Raw genomic sequence first — 18,535 nt, 5'->3', positions numbered from 1 at the left:
GAATAGCTCACCCATGTGTCACTGTTCTAAGACATTTTATAGGCATTATATAATTTAATTCTCACAAGAACCCTGTGAGGGAGGTGCTATCACTGACTACATTTTACAGAAAGGATGTAACTTTCTAAGTTACTTTCTAAGCTAACCGAGTCAAGTTATTAACTATTACTGCCTCTCTTGTGTAAAAGCAGTTGAGACAATGATAGAACAGTCACAGGAAAATGACAGTAAATAGAAAGTGAAAAGCAAAAGGATATATACGCAAGGCTGCTAAATCCAAGGAATAGTACCTACGGCCATTATGTCCTCACAGGATCATCTAGATATTGAGATTACCCCTTTCTGAAGCTCATGAATATTTATAAAACAAACTTGTTAAAGAAGTAAGGCTTCAGAAAACCATATTTTCAAAGCTGCTCTCCTAATACAGGTGCATTAATTAAATATTCACAACAATTAATTTATCTGCTTTCCCTCCTCACTCCACTGAAGCTGCTGTTGAGTAAAAGACAACGACTTCATCAACTCCAGGTTAAGTATTTCTTTACATTTTCTCCGTGAAGAATTGTCACATTACAAACGTTATGGGAGTAAGAAGTCACTTACAGAAGCACGGCTCTTACAGAGAGTGCTGCATAGTACACACACCGTCTAACGAAGGCTACACCGCACCCCAGGTAGACTAGGATTGTAAGAGCCAGAGTCTCCTAGTCCAACACTTTTTCACAGTTCTCCATTCTGTTATTAGCACTGACTGTGAAAACATGTTATTCTTAAAAAATGAATGAGAAGAAAGCATACAGGAGTATCGTATTCGAATTTGTGGAAGCAATGTCTTTACGTTCTTTTGGCAATAAATATTCCTCCAGAAGTACAAATTACGTCATGATTAAGAGATACATTATAGGAAACTAAAATAATTAGAATAGAGAGAAATCATACCTTCTATCAATAGCTCTTGTCCATGACTGCCAAGAAGTGTACGAGATAGGAATGGGGCAAAGTCTACAAAAATTTCACGAAGAAGAGGAGCAACTTTTTCTAAAGCTCTTTCAAGTTTTGCAGTGATGCTGTTGAAATTAAGACATAAAGACTAGTAAATATAATTCAATATAAAAAGTCAAATAAAGTTTACTTCTAAATTAAAATCTTGAAAAATCACGAAAATACAATTCTAACCCATGGAATCGTACCAGTTTCAGTAGAAGGGACATCCTGTACGGTTTCACATCAGACATAAGGCTACTCTGAAGACTTCAGCTAATGTGGAATGACTATTCTGTGAAAAGCCGTTGGGATTGTGTCACCTGCAAGGGCCATAGACTCTGCTCGTAGCTCTAAGGAGCTTCAAGAAAAGTTGTTCTTCTATATCTTCTGTGACTTATCCTTCTATCTATGAAAGAGAGCTGTTTTGAACACCCCCTACAGGGATCGTTATGTCGGTTACAAAGAATTAACCTTTGTTCGCAAGAGTTACCTAAAAATTCCCTGGAAGGCTAGACTAATAACACAGGAACTAGAATCCTCTGTAATACAACTAAATTGCTGTGCTAAAGTAGGCATTTTCCACCTCATAAGCCCATTTACTTTTAGTTATTGATCCCTGTAATATGATTTATATTATTTCATTAAATTATACGGCCTTATATAAACACTATTTGACATTCTTAAAAATACTTTAAGTAGTGTATGTAAAAAAAGAACAGAGGTAAAGAAAATAATTCTGCTCAAGCAAATAAATAATCTGGTAACATCTAACTATCTGTCTTAGAAGTAAGTGCTCTGAAGTAAGACTGCTTGGACTAGAATGCTGGTTCTGCGGCGACCTAGGGGAGCGTGGGACATTAAGACTTCCTTTGCCTACAAAATGAAGATGACTGTAGTACGACTGGTGAGGATTAAATGAGCTAAGGCATGTAAAGTGCACAGAAAAGTAGCCGGCACACTGCGAGAGGTCAGTCACGGTAGCTCTTATAACAACTACTTTGAATACAACAAAACTATATTTATTCTTACAAAATGTGGCTCTGACTTAAAAAAACAAAGTGACTATAATAATACAATGGTAGATGAACACACACTGTTCTACATCGAAGACATCTACGGCAAAAAATTGAACAATGCTTCAAGATAAAAGTTCAGCCACAAAGCTAAGTAACATTTTGGCTACGTATGAGGAAAAACATCAATGCCAAAAGGGTTATTAATCACAGAATAATTTTCCATATATTACTAATACTTAAAACTAAAGAACTGCGTTGTGAAATGATTAAATAGGGATAAGGGAATAGACAGGATTCCTTCTTTCTTAACTTGGAAGTAGCATGATCTGATTCATTTGTGTACTCAAAGCCTCACCATTAGCACTTCTATTTGACTTTTTCTTCTCTTATTTGGATGAACAGTTTTAGACAAAAAACTCAGAAAACTGGTGTGAGCACTTCCACAAAGCCTATTCTGGAGGAACAACTCGCGGCAAGAAAGGGACTCGGGTGCAGCTGCGAAGACTTGCCGGAGATAAACAGAATTTTCAATATTCTCCCTTACTCCGTTATTCCTGAACCTAGAACCTTCTTTTAACCCAACGGTTCTCAAACGTTCGTGTAGATTAGAATCATCTGCAATGCTGGTTAAACAGACTCCTAGAACCCCCTCCCCCTAACTTCTGATTCAGCAGGTTTGGGTGTACTGTGAGAATTTGCACCTCTAACACATTCTCAGGTGGCTCGCTACTGCTGATCCAGGAAACACACTTGGAGGATAACTGTTTCAGTGAGAAGATTGACTACTAGTAAATTAGAATAAAATAGCTAGCAAAGAGAAGGCTACCTGAAGTCCTAAAATAATCACAGTAAGTTATGTCTGGCTTTAGTGAATATAGATGGACAGAGCTCCTTTTTCAGGTCTATTTAATTCATTCCTTCTTATCTCCAGGATCACGTCCTATGACTTCCCAGCTAAAGTAATCCCATCCTTTAAGGAAAGATGAGTAAGAATGAGAAGAGCAAACCTATGAAAAGGAGAAAAATCCAGATGCTGTTGTTTGCTTCTGTACTTGAATTCTGAGTGAAGCATGAATATTTTTATTTAAGATTAATTAATGAGAGTGAAATTACTTTAGAAACATTTTAGATGTATAAAGGTCCACATCAGTTATATTATCATAATATACTATTGTGTAATTAAATCCAGGTGTATTTTTTCCCTAGTTTATGACTTTTTCCCATAATTTATGGGTTTATGTATGATTTAGAAGCATCAGAATTGCAACAATAGTCTTCTAAGCGATTAAGTTACAGATCAAATAGAAACTTCAATTAATCTAAGCAAATATTTACATGAGTGTGTATACATATGTACTAATTATCTTAAGGGTAATGGATAAAAACAGACATTTCTCAGTGAGTGAATCCCTACAATAGGATTTTTTAAAAAGTGTTTTTAAGCATTTATTCATTTCTGAGAGGCAGAGACAGAGCACAAGGGTGAAGGGGCAGAGAGAGAGGGAGACACAGAATCCGAAGCAGGCTCCAGGCTCTGAGATGTCAGCATAGAGCATGAAGCAGGGCTCGAACCGATTGAGCCATGAGGTCATGACTTGAGCTGAAGTTGGAAGCTTAACTGACTGAGCCACCCAGGCACCTCCCCTCCGCAACCCCCGCAAAATAGGATTTTAATAAGCAACTAATTTCTTATAAAACTCAATAGAATATTAAATGATGCTCTTACATATCATCCTGTAACCATAATTTTAATTTTCTAATGAGGGACAAAGTAACATTTTACCCAGCAAGAGACCAAATGTTTTAAGTACATAAAATCGTCATTAAATAATACTGCCAGATAGCTCTATCAAACAACAAACCATGCTAAGTGGAAATGTTTCATCCTCACTTTTTTACAGTGAAGAAAATGAACAGGGTTTTGTTATTGTTGTCATTAAGAGTTACAGCTTCCTCACAATGTCTTTTAAAGGAAAGTAAACTTCAGATAAAGTTTAGAATTCTAGAAAATAATAATAATTCTACTTTCACTTAGGACACTGCTTATGTTGTGAGTTTGTTTGTTTGTTTGTTTGTTTGTTTATTTTGAGAATGAGAGAGATGCAGGGATGGGGGCTGCAGAGAAAGAATCCCAAGCAGGCTCTGCACTGTTACTGCAGAGCCTGATGCGGGGCTCGAGTTCATGAACCATGAGATCATTACCTGAGCTGAAACTAAGAGATGGATGCTTAACTTACTGAGTCACCCAGGTGCCCTGTGAGTTTTATTTTAATAAACTCCTTTATGTTTGTGTCACTTCATAAAGTTATAATTCTTACTTTTAGTTTTAACTTTTGTATCCTCCTAGGTCCTTTTAGCATGTCATAAATATAATAAATACTTGATAATTTAATTTGGTACATTAAAATTCTTAAATTTCCTCACTTCTTACATCATAAAAAAGTTATGTATATAATAATAAAATCTAGAATGAAAGTAATTATGTAACTTTAAGTAATGTACAATAAAAGATACAACTCATATACAAAAGAAATTATTACACTAGTGAAATTCCACAACAGATTTCAGTATTCAAATGCTCCTATGTAAATTAGGAAATATAGGCATAGGTAAGTGAAGTGATTTGCTTAAGTAAACTTAGATAAAAAGGAAAGATTAGGAGAGTATTAATGAAGCAAAACCATAAGTTGTAAAGTTAAATTCTTAATCAGCTACATACTATGACTGGGAATCGACAAACATTGACTTTAAATATTTTGTTTAGTTTTCACTAAGTTTCTAATGTGAAATATAATTTAACATACTAGACAAGTGAAGAGTAAATGTGTCCTGAATCTTAGGTTCTGTAACCTTATGACCTACTGGTAAACAGTTTTTTCTGCTATAACTTGCTAGGTTTATAGCAACTAATGAACACGTGAAGCTGAAAAAATTCTTGCCTACTTTATCTCCACATGGACTTCTAAATTAAAAAACTGACATTTTCTCCTTATTCTTTTTAAACAGAATCATACACATTTTCAAGTGCATGAGTACAGATTAAGAAAGAAGATGAAATTACAGAAGATTAAGAAATTGAATCTCAATAGAATTCTACTGCAAGGAAGTATTTCACTCTTTTATAAGGTAAATTGAATTCCAAACATGCATTTTTTTCAAGTTTTAAGAAATGTAATGCTGGGATGTCTTTAGATAGGTATAAAAGCTTTTTTACAGTGCATGTTTGGAAATTGTTAATTGCATGTGTCTTAGACAAAAAGAAAAAAAACAAACTGAAATGGAAATACTCCTCCTTTCTAGTGAACTAGTCAAATAAAATATAAAATTTAACTATAAAGTTCAGAAAATATGTCATTTATCTGAAACCACACAACAGACCTAGTGCTATAAAGAGTAAGGCTAATTGTCTTTTAAATAGGTGATATAAAAATGAAATAATAAAACTTTTCCTAGTAAATAATATTTTTAACACAAGAGTCGTATATGCTTCTGACTGGGGCAGCCAGGCACTCCTGGTTTTAGTGCTTTCCCACAGAATGACCTAGGTCCTCCCTTCCAATCGCCTCACTTTTCCTCAGACCAGTTCTCCCTTCCCACTTATAGGTGATGTGAAGAACATTCTTCAGTAAACCGCCTGTATACAGTGCTCTGAGAATATCTTTCCTGTGACTGTAGTCTGTTAATGGGTGCTGTTATTGGGTACTTGGCTCACATAATATTTTTTGAAAATACAATTTGAAATATATTAGTTAGAAATTCAAATTAAAAAAATAGAAAACTTCCACTTAAGATGCAAAAAGCTGGAAATGGTCACTCCCACACTGATCACAAGAAAAAGCCAGAAAATATATAGAATTATAGCACTTTTAGGATCTAGCAGATTGCTGAGATCGCAGGACAACCAATTAGCCTTGAAATCTGAAGAAAGACCAGACCCTTAAGAAGACAAGGGAGGGATGAAGAACTTGCTTCCTCGGGGCAGAGCCCAGGAAGAAGAAACACTGGGTACTCCATAGACTGGTAAGAGGAAATCAGCTAACACTTTTAATAAGTTGATCGAGTCCAAGTGTGAGCTAATGTGAGAGAATGAATCTTCAGAGCTGCAAGCACAAGGGGAGCCTGCGGTAATTTGCAGGCTCTTGTCCACAAACCTCACCATTACTCATGAGAGAGACCGGGGGCAGCATGGAAGACTGAGAAAGTCCTTTCACCACTGCAGGCTAAGCAAGGGAAGCGGTGACTGTTGTAGAAAAGACATAAAGCCCAGCCTGGACCTTCTTCTCTATAACCTCTGCGGAACAAAAGCCTTATCTGTCTTAGAACAGGGCGGCAAGGCCGGTCACGTTCAGGGTACCAGAGAGAGCCTTTTGCAGCTAGAGAAAGGGAACAGAAAAAAAAAACTTTTCTGAGGGAGAGCAGGAAGTCCTGATATTTAGAGATTCTCCAACCACTTGCAAATGGGCAGGATCAGTAGCAAGTCCCACACACAAGACCCGGGGCAGCACTTGCCTAAAACCCAGTCTGGAGCAGAACAACAGGAAACAACCCATGCCCACCACAAACCAGGCTTGCAAGTACCCAGTACAGATACAGCAGATGACTGTTGTGGAGGGAACCTCTTTGAAATATAGGAAATATAGGATCGAAAGAAAGCCTTCAATAGGAACACTGAGTAAAACATTCTGACAAGTCAGCCTCTACATAAAGACAAGGTAAATGTAGTGAAATTTAAGGCATGAGTTGCAGTGAGAGTATTTAAAACAAGAAAACACAAACCTAGCTCAACTCCTGGGTAGAATAATTTAAGCTACAATAGGAGAGGCCTAGCATAAGAGGCAAGCCCTTTTCCAGGATAAATACCATGTCAGTTATGACTAATCTATAGATAATGTCTAGTTTTCAACCAAGAAGTATAAGACATACAAAGAAGAAAAACCGACAAAGTCAGAATCACAAAAGGATAGGATCAGAATCACAGAGAAACCAGGTGTTGGAACTATCGGAGGATTTAAAATAACTATGTTTAACATGTTGGGAGTTAACTAATACTTGAAAAGATAAGTCGATGTGCATAAACAGGGAATTTTAGCAAAGTAAGAAGCTGTAAAAAAGACACGATGATGGAAATACAAAAATAGAGAAAAAAGATAATGCGTTCAATGGGCTTATCAACAGATTCAATAAAGTTAAGGAAAGAATTAGCAAATTTGATGAAAGGCCAATTAAAAAAGGCGTATTGAAATAAAAGGAGAATATATATATATATATATATATATATATATAATGAAAGAAGAATACATATATTCTTTGAATGCAAGTACATTCAAGAGCTGTGGAAGAGTATCAAATAGTCTATATAAATGTCATTAAAATTCCAGAAGAAAAATGTGGTATGCCAAATAATGGCTGCCCAAAGGTGCCTAAACCATAATCCCTGGAATTTGTGAGTCAGTTATGTTACATGGCAATAGGGACTCTAAAATGAAATTCACGCTTTACACACTGAGATAGGGACATTATCCTGGATTATGTAGGTGGGCCTAATGTAACCACAGGAGCCCTAAAAAAGCAGAAAACCCTCTTGGTGGCATCAGGGAGTTGTAGTAGAAGAGAAAGACGTAAAAGACATGTCAGAAGGTGAAGCCAGAGAGGTCCCAAGTGTGAGAAGAATGTGATACACTGTCACCGGTTCTGAATGAAGGGGTGATATGCAAGGACTAGAAAAAGGACTCTCTAGGAGCTAAGGACAGCCCTGACTGACAACTGGCAAATAAACAGGGCTGTTGTCCTACAGTGGCCCGGCGCTGAATTCTGCCAACAACCTGAATGAACCTGGTTTACTTCCAAAGCCTCCAACAAGCAAGCAGCCCTGCAAATAGCAGGGTTTTCAATGTGACCTGTGCTGGACTTTTAATCTCCAGAACTGTGTCGTAATAAATGAGTATTGTTTTAAGCTGCTAAATTTGTGGCAATTGATTATGGTAGCAATAAAAAACTAATACAGGGAGAGAGAGAAAATCGGGCAGAAGAAATATGTTAAGAGATAATGAATAATAATTTTCCCAAAATGATTAAGTTCCTCAAACCATGGATGCAAGAAGCCCGGGAAAGGGGTGCCTGGGTGGCTCAGTCAGTTGGGCGTCCGACTTCAGCTCAGGTCATGATCTCACTGTCCGTGGGTTCAAGCCCCGCATCAGGCTCTGTGCTGACAGCTCAGAGCCTGGAGCCTGCTTCCGATTCTGTCTCCCTCTCTCTCTGCCCCTCCCCCGCTCAAGCTCTGTCTCTGTCTCTCTCAAAAATAAATAAACCTTAAAAAAAAAAAAAAGAATCCCAGGAAGCAAGCACAATAAAAATTAATTAATAACTTATATTTGTCATAATAAAATACTGAAACCCAAAAGTAGACAAAAATTTAAAGAAGGCTTTCAGAGAATAAAGACTCATCACGCAAAGAGGAAAAAGGAAAAAAATGACCTCACCAGGAAGAGGCAGGCCAGAAGACAGTGGCATGAAATCTATTTCAAATCCACTTCAAAAAAATGTTGGCCACAATTCTATTTCTGGCCAAAACAAACAAACAAACAAACAAAAATATCTTTCAAAAATGAAGGCAGAGAAGAATTGTTCCAAAGAAACAAAAACTGAGACATCCATGTATATGCCTTGGAGTGCAAGAACTTTTTTTTTTTATGTTTATTTATTTTTGTGAGAGAGGCAGAGACAGAATGCAAGCAGGGGAGGGCAGATAGAGAGAGACAGAATCGGAAGCAGGCTCCAGGCTCTGAGCTGTCTGCACAGAACCCGACGCAGGGCTCAAACTCAGACAGGGAGATCATGACCTGAGCCAAAGTTGGATGCTTAACCGACTGAGCCACCCAGACACCCCTGCAGTACAAGAACTTTTAAAGGAGGTTCTTCAAGAATAAGAAATATAATACCTGATGTAAACTTATGTTTCTACAAACATACTAAGAAGGCTAGAAATGATAAATAAGAGTAAATATTAAACTCATTTATTTTTAATTGTGCTAAAGATAATGCACTTTACACAGCAAAAAGAGTAGTGATGCATTGTTTCTTAAAAAGACATATAAAGGTAAAATATGACAACATTAACATAAAGGATGACAGAGTAATTAAAAGTAAAGTAAAAGTAAACCATTATAAGAATCTTACACAACACATGAAAGAGTATAAAACTATTAAAGACTATAAAAATTTAGGGGTGCCTGGTGGCTCAGTCAGTTAAGCACCTGGTTCTAGATATCAGCTCACGTCATGATCTCATGGTCATGAAATCGAGCCCTGTGTCGAGCTTTGAGCTGACAGTGCAGAGCCTACTTGGGATTCTCCCTCTCTCTCTCTCTCTCTCTGCTCCTTCCCCGCTTGCTCTGTCTCTCAAATAAACATGAGAATAAAAAAATAAATAAAGACTGCAATAATTTAAGGATTTTTTATTGTAAGCCTTGGGCAGCTCCGAAAATATTTTAAAGCTGAATAAACAATAAGCCAATACTGGAGAGAAAAAAGAATGATACAAAAAATGCCCTATTAATCCAAGAGAAAGCAGAAATAGAGGGATAAAAAAAGTAAAAAAAGATGGGAAATAATAGTTTTTAGAAAACAAGTAGCAAGTTGATAGATATAAATGCAACTATATCAGTAATAACATTAAATGTAAAATATATTGTCAATTGTCAAATTGACAATAAAAAAAAAAAAGCTGGGTCCAATGACACATTATGAAAACCCTACTTTAAGAGTAAAAATATAGATGAGTTTAAAGAAAAGACAGGAAAGAGAAATGCCATTAAGACCCTAATATAAAAAGAGCCAGCGAAAGAGCTGAAGAGATTTTTATTAGATGAGATATTAGAATTTACATTATATTTGACTAATCTTTTGTATAGCTTGAAGATTATAAGAAAATCAAATTTGCCCATGATGTAATTAAGGGACAAAATAAATGGATATGGCATAATCTAGTTTAAAGTAGTGATTAAAAAATAAAACTAAGCTATTTCAATGCTTATACTCAATTTAATATATGGTAATAAACAAACTAGCTATATAAAAATAATTTGGATTTTCACTGTTACTAATTGGCTGATCTTCCTGCTGAGAACAGCTAAACAACTAGACAGAAACCAAACCAAAGGAAAAAATACCTCTTTAAGGGTAATGGAACATTAAGGCAGGGACCAAATATTTGATGATGATTCTTAAAAAGAAGAAATCCTAAAAGAGGTGATTTTGGCATTTGGGCCCCTTTTTCATATGGACATGGTTTAGAAGAAGCAGTTTAATGACTCAGCAGTTGAGCAAACTTTTAACAAATTTATGGAGAAAAACTGAAGTTTAGGACCCACCAAAGGCAGGGAGAACTTAGAAAAACCCTTATGATTCAAGTTGGAACCCTACAGAATTACACCCTAGAGTAGTGGTAAACCAGAAAAAAAGACTAAGCCCTATAACCTTGACTATATTATGTTATCTAGAATTGATAGTGCCTACCAGAAACAAATGTAATTTTTTTTCTGGAAAAATCCACCATTTTGTACCTTTATAATCTCTCATATACCAGGTTCTTCACACTAGAATTAAAACAAATGACATTAGAAAAAAATCTATTATCCAATACTAACAGAAACACAAACTCATACATATAGTCCAAAAGCCCAATAATGAAACCAAGACTTGAAATACCTATGTCTCATATATTCATGCAAATTATAGACAAGATAGACAACTGGAAGAGAAAAACTATGAAAAAAAATTAAATGGAAATTCTAGTACTTACTAATTTCAGAATCTAGATGATTAGAAACAACTACAGAGAGAATTAGTAAAGTGGACTAACTTTAAAAAATATACTCAGAATTAGAGAATGAGAAAGAATATATATAAATAGATAACAAATAAAGAAAATATCTGATATATGTATAATTCAAGTCCTAAGAAAAGAATGAGTAAGAAGCAAAATTTTAGGTGGTAATGGCTAAGAATTTTCCAGCTGCTGATGAAAGTCAACAAATTTGAGACTTGAGAAGCTCTTGCAAGCCCAAGCTAGATAAATACCAAGAAAAACCACAGAGCCTGAGTATACCACAGTTCAAATGGTAAACACCAAAGATAGAGACAATCTTAAAAGCAGGTAGCAATGGTGGGGAAGACAGGATAAGAGCATAGAAATAGCAGGAAGACTAAAAGTTTTCTGGGTTTTTTTTAAGGCAAAAAAGTAAAGAAAGCATAGAAAGAACAAAACCCAAAAACAGTTGAAGAATATTTTCAACGCGGTAAAAGAAAACAACTCCAACCTAAAATTTATACTGGCTCAAATTTGTCATTAAAAAAATTTAGGTAAATTTGAAAGGGTTTTAGTCAAATAAGAACTGAGAGAATTCATAAGTGGCAGGACTACATGAAATGAAATACTAAAAGGTGTTCTTCAAGATGAAGGAAAATGATACCAGATGGAAATCAGACTTTCAGAAAGTAATGATGAGCAACAAAAAATGATAACCATGTGGGTAAATCTAAATAGAGATTGACTAACAAAATAGTAATTATGCTCTGTTATGGGGTTTAAAATTTTACATCCACACAAACATGTGTACAGGTGTACAAGTGTATTTGCAAAATTGGGGGTAAATGAAGTTAAACTATACTAAGATCTATGCATTGTCCTGGAAGACGACTTAGATAAACTAAGAATTAATGTTGCAATCTGGAGGATGACTACTTAAAACACTGTTTCTCAGAGTGTGTTCTCAGGACCAGCAGGATCAAGATCATCTAGTGTAATGGTTAATTTCATGTATCAACTTAACTGGATCATAGGGTATGCAGATATTTGGTCAAATATTTTTCTGGTGTGTCTGTAAGGGTGTTTCTGGATGAGATTAATATTTTGAATGGGAAGACTGACTAAAGCTGTAGACCTTCCTAATGTGGATAGGCCTCATCCATTCAGCTGAAGGCATGAATAGAACAAAAAGCTGAGTAAGAGAGAGCTCCTCCTGCCTGACAGTTGGAGCAGGAACGCTGGTCTTTTCCAGCCTTTGGACTCAGACAAAAACATTGGCTCCTCTTGGGTTTTGAGCCTGCCAGCTTTCAGACTGGAACTTATAACATCAGTTTTTCTGGTTCTCAAGCCTTTAGACTTGGACTGGAAATATATAAATTGGCTTTTCTGAATCTCCAGCTTGCCAGGGGACTTCTCACACTCCAGAAATCCACTGAATCAGAACTCTGGGGTGGGACTCAGCAGTACACGTTTTAACAAGCCTTCCACGTAACTCTGTTGCAAGTTGGTGTTTATGAACCTCTGCACTAAGGAAAACTAGTAATAATAATGTATAACCCTCAACCTCACAGTTTCTTGTTACTTCTCTCTAGTGAATGTTTCTTCAACAATATGAATAAAGTTGATTAATCACTACCAAGACTAGAAAGGAAGGAAGGAAAGCAGCCAAAAAGAAAGCAGACTCAAATAATGAATATCAGGAATTGTTAGAAGGACTTTCTTATAGATGACAGGAATGTTAAAAAAAAACTATAGAATAGTATGAACTACTTTATGCCAACAGAACCTTCCAAAACTGACACAAGACAAAATAGAAAATCTGGGAAGAGCTGTAGCTATTGAATGAAATTTTAATTTAAAAACATTCCCTAAAAAGGAGATAGACCAGGGGCACCTGGGTGGCTCAGTCGGTTGAGCGTCTGACTTCCACTCGGGTCATGATCTCACAACTCTGTGGGTTCGAGCCCTGCATCAGGCTCTGTGTTGACGGCTCGGAGCCTGGAGCCTGCTTCGGATTCTGTGTCTCCCTCTCTCTCTACCCCTAACCCACTTGCATTCTGTCTCTGTCTCAAAAATAAATAAACATTAAAAAAAAAATTTTAAGAAAAGGAGATAGACCAGAATCAGATGTCTTTGCTTGTGAAGTATGCAAATATTTTAGAAAAAAATAATAATCTTACACAAACTCTTCAAAAGAGAAAAATGGCTTTTTCAAAGAAAAAGTTGATTTTTTTCTAGAAATTCAAGGTTTGTTTAACATTTAAAAAATAAATCAATCTAATAGACCACATTAGCAGAAAAAGGAGTATGCAAAAATTTGTTTAATTACAATAAAATTCAATACAGGTAAGTCACAGCAATTCTTGGCTAATTATAAACATAAGAGATGTCTTACATGTGACAAAAGTATCTATAGTAAATACACAGGAGCATCATAATTAATGATGTTCAAAGCTTTCCATCTGAGATGAAGAAAACAATGCTTTTTCTAACTACTTTTATAGAAAATTGCAATGGAGGTAGTAGGTGGTACTAGAAGACAAGGAAAAGAAACAAAAAGATTTAAGGATTGTAACAGGGGATACAATTGCCAATATTCTAAGATGAAAAGACGACGTACATATATATTCATTTAGAAAGAACTATAGATAGGGGCACCTGGGTGGCTCAGTCGGGTGAGCGTCCGACTTCAGCTCAGGTCATGATCTCATAACTTGTGAGTTTGAACCCGGCATCAGGCTCTGTGCTGACAGCTCAGAGCCTGAGCCTGCTTCAGATTCAGTGTCTCCCTCTCTGTCCCTCTCCAGCTCATGCTCTGTCTCTATCTACCTCTCTCAAATATAAATAAACATTAAAAAGATTTTATTAAAATGAAAGAAGTAGAGATAAATAATTAGGAATAATAAGTAGCTAAATGTTTCAGGTTATTAGTTCAATATACCACAATGGATTATATATGCCAGCAAACAATTTAAAAATGCACTTTATAAAAGAAATAATTTACAGTGTAAAAATATCAAATTCCATTTTTCACCTCGGAGCAATAAGATGGTATAGAGTTACCTCCCACACTATTAACTAGAAAATTGTACAAAATACAGAGAACAATATCTTCAGAGAACACAGGTAGCACAAGACCATAAATCTTGAGGAAAGAAAAAAAAAACAAAATGATTCCTACCATCATTCAGGTTTCCTGCAGGGAGGTATTTCCCCTATTAGGGCAATTATAGAATCCAGCAAGCATTCTGGGTTGACAAGACTAAAACTGTAGTTCAGGAAGGCCAAGGTGGATAGAATTTGGAGGACTTCCATCCAAGAGGAAAGAATTATAAAGAGAAACAGTTTCAATAATCTGAGTCTTCGGCTGAATAACAATCTATATGTGTGACACTTGAAAGCTCCGAAGGTTAGAATAGATCAAATCCAGAGGAAAGAACAATTATGAAGGAGCTATAACGCAAACATTTCCTAACAGCTCATACAGGGCTGAGAAGTGTCTGTGTTCCTTCCGGCCAGAATGGAGAGTCCTCATTAAATACACTGAGCATTCAGGAGAAATCCCAGCACACTTTCTAAGTGTGACAAAATTAGCCCAAGAATAAAGGCCCCTCTAGACTCTCTTTAAAATACCCTAAAAGCATGCCTCATGAGAAAGAATAAAGATTGGGAATAAAGAAAGATTTTGAATAAATCGTGCTGAACAACCATGGACAAAAATACAAACCTCAACATAAACCTCATACCTTATACAAAAATTAGCCAAAGATGAGTCACAGACTTAAAAGTAAAACTGTTTATGAAGTCATAGAATTTAATGGAAAACATGTAAGAAAAAAATTTTTAGGACTCAGAGGGGTGAAGAGTTCTTAGACATGACAACATGGTAAGTTAGACTACAATAAAAATGCAGTTTTTCTCTGCCAAAGACGCTATTAAAAGGATAAAATAAGAAGCCACAGTCCAGGAGTGGCTGGTGGCTCAGCTGCTTGAGCATCTGACTCTTGATTTTGGCTGAGGTCCCAGGGTTGTGGGATCGAGCCCTGCATTGGGCTCTATGTGGAGTGTGGGGCCTACTTAAGTTTCTCTCCCTCTGCCCCTTTCTCCCACTTGTGCTCTCTGTCTGAAATAAAAAACAAAAAAAAACAATGTTTTTAAGTGTTTTAAAAGAAGCCACTCTGCGGAAGAAAATAACCATCAACTACATTTCTGAAAAAGGACTGGTACTTAGAAAATATAATGAACTCTCAAGGCTTAAAATCAAGAAAGCAATCCAATTATGAAATGGGCAAAAAATATGAACATACATTTTAATACTGACGGCAAATAAGCACACAAAAAGATGTTCAGAATCATCCATTAGGAAAGTGACAAATTAAGACCACAATGAGATATCACTACATACCTACCAGGCAGAATGACTTTAAAAAAAAAAAAAAGACAACACCAAAATCTGGTGAAAATGAAGAGAAAGTGGACTATGTGTACATTGCTGGTAGAAGTTTCTTTTAACAAAACTAATCAGGTATTTACCATAAAGCTCAGTAACTTCACTCTTGGTCACTTATCCCAGAGAAATGAAAACATATGCTTACGTAAAAACAAATGTTCACTACATCTTTTTTCATAAAAGCCAAAAACTAGAAAAAAACTAAATGCCCTTAGTGGGTGAATAGTTGAATGAACTGTCATAGATGCATACCATGGAATACTACTAAGAAATACAAATGAAAAAAAAAAGAAAAAAAAGAAATACAAATGGAAGAAAACTATTAAAATGTGCAACACTGCTGGTAGGAATGCAAATTGGTGCAGCCACTGTGGAAAACACTATGGGGACTCCCCAAAAAGTTAAAAATAGAACTACACTATGACCTGGCAATTGCACTACTAGATATCTACCCAAAGAATACAAAAACACTGATTCAAAGGACACATGCACCCTGATGTTCACAGCAGCATTATCAACAATAGCCAAATTATGGGAAGAGCCCAAATGTCCATTGAGTGATGAATGGATAAAGATGAGGTGGTATACAGATACAATGGAATATTACTGCTATCAAAAAGAATGCAATTTTGCCATTAACAACAACATGGATGGAGCTAGACCATATTATGCTAAGTGAAATAAGTCAGTCAGAAAAAGACAAATACCATGCGTGCTCACTCATATGTGAAATTTAAGAAACAAAACAAATGAACACAGGGGAAGGGAAAAAAGAGAAGGAGGTAAACAATAAGACTCTTAAATACAGAGAACAAAGTGAGGGTTGCTGGAGGGGACGTGGATGGCGAATGGGCTAAATTGGTGAAGGATATTAAGGAGAGCACTTGTTTTGAGCACAGGGTATTATATGTAAGTGATGAATCACTAAATTCTACTCCTGAAACCAATATTACACTATATGTTAACTAACTAGAATTTAAATAAAAATTTGAAACAAACAAAAAAACCCGTGCAACACTTGGATGGATCTCAGAGCATTATGTTTAAGCAAGAAAAGATCGATGTCAAAATGCACCTCTGGACACCTATGAGTCAATGACTAAATTGTAGGTAAACATAGAAAAAATATTGAATGAAAATTAAAACCTTATAATGAAAATTTATATAATAAAGCTAAAACAGTCCTTAGAGGAAAAGTTGTGACTTTAAAAGCTCATATTAGAAAAGAAGAGATATCTAAAATCAATGATCTAAGCAAGGGTCAGCAAATGTTTTCTCTAAAAGGTGAAAGAGTAAATATTTTTGGCATTTAGGCAATACTTTCTCTATTACAGCAACTTAACACTGCCACTATAATGTGAAAGCAATCACGGCAATATACAGACAAATGATAGGACTATATACCAATAAAAGTTTATTTTTAATAGAAACTGGTGGCAGGCAAATTTAGTTCATGGGTCATAGCTTGTAAACTACTAATATATGAAAAGGAATTAATAAGACCAGAATTCAGTGTAATGGAAAACAGAAAAAAAACTAATGAAGCTAATAGCTAATCTCTGAGAAAAATCGTAACACTGAACAATCAATAGCTATTCTAGTAATGATACAGTGAGAAAAGCCATAAATTAACAAAATCTGGAATGAAAGCACCATTAGAGATCCTATAAATATTTTAAAATAACAAAAAAATAAAACTGTATGGCACTAAATCAAACAACTTAGATAAAATGGCTAAATTCCTAGAAGTCACAAATGACCAAAACTGATGCCAAAAAATACCCCCCCCCCCCGCAAAAACCAAAAAATCTAAATAATCACTTGCCCATTAGAGAAACTTAATTTGTAATTTAAAACTTTTCCATAAAGAAAATTCCATTTAGAGATGGCTCCACAGGTGAATTCTTACAAATTTAAGGATAAATATCACTAAAGCTACAAATAACACTATCTTACACACAGAAAATAAGGAAACTACAGATAGAATTATTGAGCTGACAAAAGTTCTAAACCATCTACCAAAGTCTATTAAAATTAAGTGAATCAAGCAGAGCTGCAGGATACAAGGTCAAATATGCAAAAATAAATTGTCTTTTTATACACTATCAACACACAATTAAAATATTTCTCTTTTTTCAGCTCTACTAAGGTATAACTGACACAGGCAATCATCAATTTACTGTGTTAAGATAAATTTATTTGCATATGGTATAAATGAAAACATACAGTGTTTACTTTTTTACTTGGCTTCTAACTCGAAATTGGAAATCTAAAGTAAAAAGTAAACATAAGATCTTTAGATTGAAAACTACAGTTAGGTGCTGAGAGAAATTAAAGATCTCAATGAATGGATACAGACAATGTTCATAGACTGGAAGACTCAATAATATTGTCATCATTTCTCCTTAAATTTAATTAAAGACTCAACACAATCCTACTTAACACTACAGCAGGTTTTGTTTTGTTTTGTTTTGTTAGAAACTGGCAAACAAATTCTAACATTTATGTGAAAATGCAAATAACCTAGAACAGTCAAAGCAAATGTAGAGAGGAACAGAGCTAGAAAACTTGTACCACCTGCTTTCAAGATTTACTATAAAGCTCCAGTAAATGAAGACAGGAGGTATTGGCAGAAGAACAGCCATACAGATTATGGAACAGTACAGAGGCCAGAAATAGATTCAGGCATAGGTGGGCAAATGATTTTAAACCAGTGTACCAAAGTAATTCAATGGTGCTGAAACAGTGATTTGTAAAAATGGATAAAAACAAACCTCAACTTTTATCTCGACATACACACAAAAATTAAGTGAAAATGGATCATCACAGACCTAATCACAAAAGCTAAAAACTACAAAACTTTTAGAAGAAATTGTAAGAACGTCTTCATGACTTTCAGGAAGGTAAAGATTTCTTAGGACACAAAAGTACAAACCAGAATAGAAAAGACTTTTTGAAACAATGGACTTTATTAAAATTAGAAAGTTCCTGTTCTTACTAGTTTTAACAAAATAAAAATATAAAATGGAACATAAAAATTTTGCAATGCATATATCTGACTGAGGACATATATTCAGAATATATAAAGAACTCTTATATCCCAAAAAGGAAATTTTTTTTTAAAAAAGCAAAAGACTTCAATGGCCCATGAGCACAGGAAAAAACAAAAACAAACAAAACACCTTCCTATCATTAATCATTAAGAAAATCGAAAATAAAACCTAGTGAGATATGCTTACCCGGTCATTATAAAGTATAACTTTTAAAAGATTAACC

General features: G+C 35.3%; 1 protein-coding gene across 5 annotated transcripts in view; it reads right to left on the bottom strand.

Moving 5' to 3' along the window:
- NBEA (neurobeachin) overlaps positions 1-18,535 on the bottom strand; it is a 673,234-nt gene that overhangs the window by 388,052 nt on the left and 266,647 nt on the right. For all 5 annotated transcript variants that reach the window (XM_049646794.1, XM_049646795.1, XM_049646797.1 and 2 more), the window contains one exon: positions 943-1,070. In XM_049646794.1, coding sequence (XP_049502751.1) covers positions 943-1,070 — 128 coding nt within the window. The remainder of the gene's footprint in view (positions 1-942; positions 1,071-18,535) is intronic.

Source organism: Panthera uncia (genome assembly GCF_023721935.1).
Source record: "Panthera uncia isolate 11264 chromosome A1 unlocalized genomic scaffold, Puncia_PCG_1.0 HiC_scaffold_16, whole genome shotgun sequence".
NCBI classification, from domain to species: domain Eukaryota; kingdom Metazoa; phylum Chordata; class Mammalia; order Carnivora; family Felidae; genus Panthera; species Panthera uncia.
This window is presented reverse-complemented; position numbering and strand designations above follow the sequence as displayed.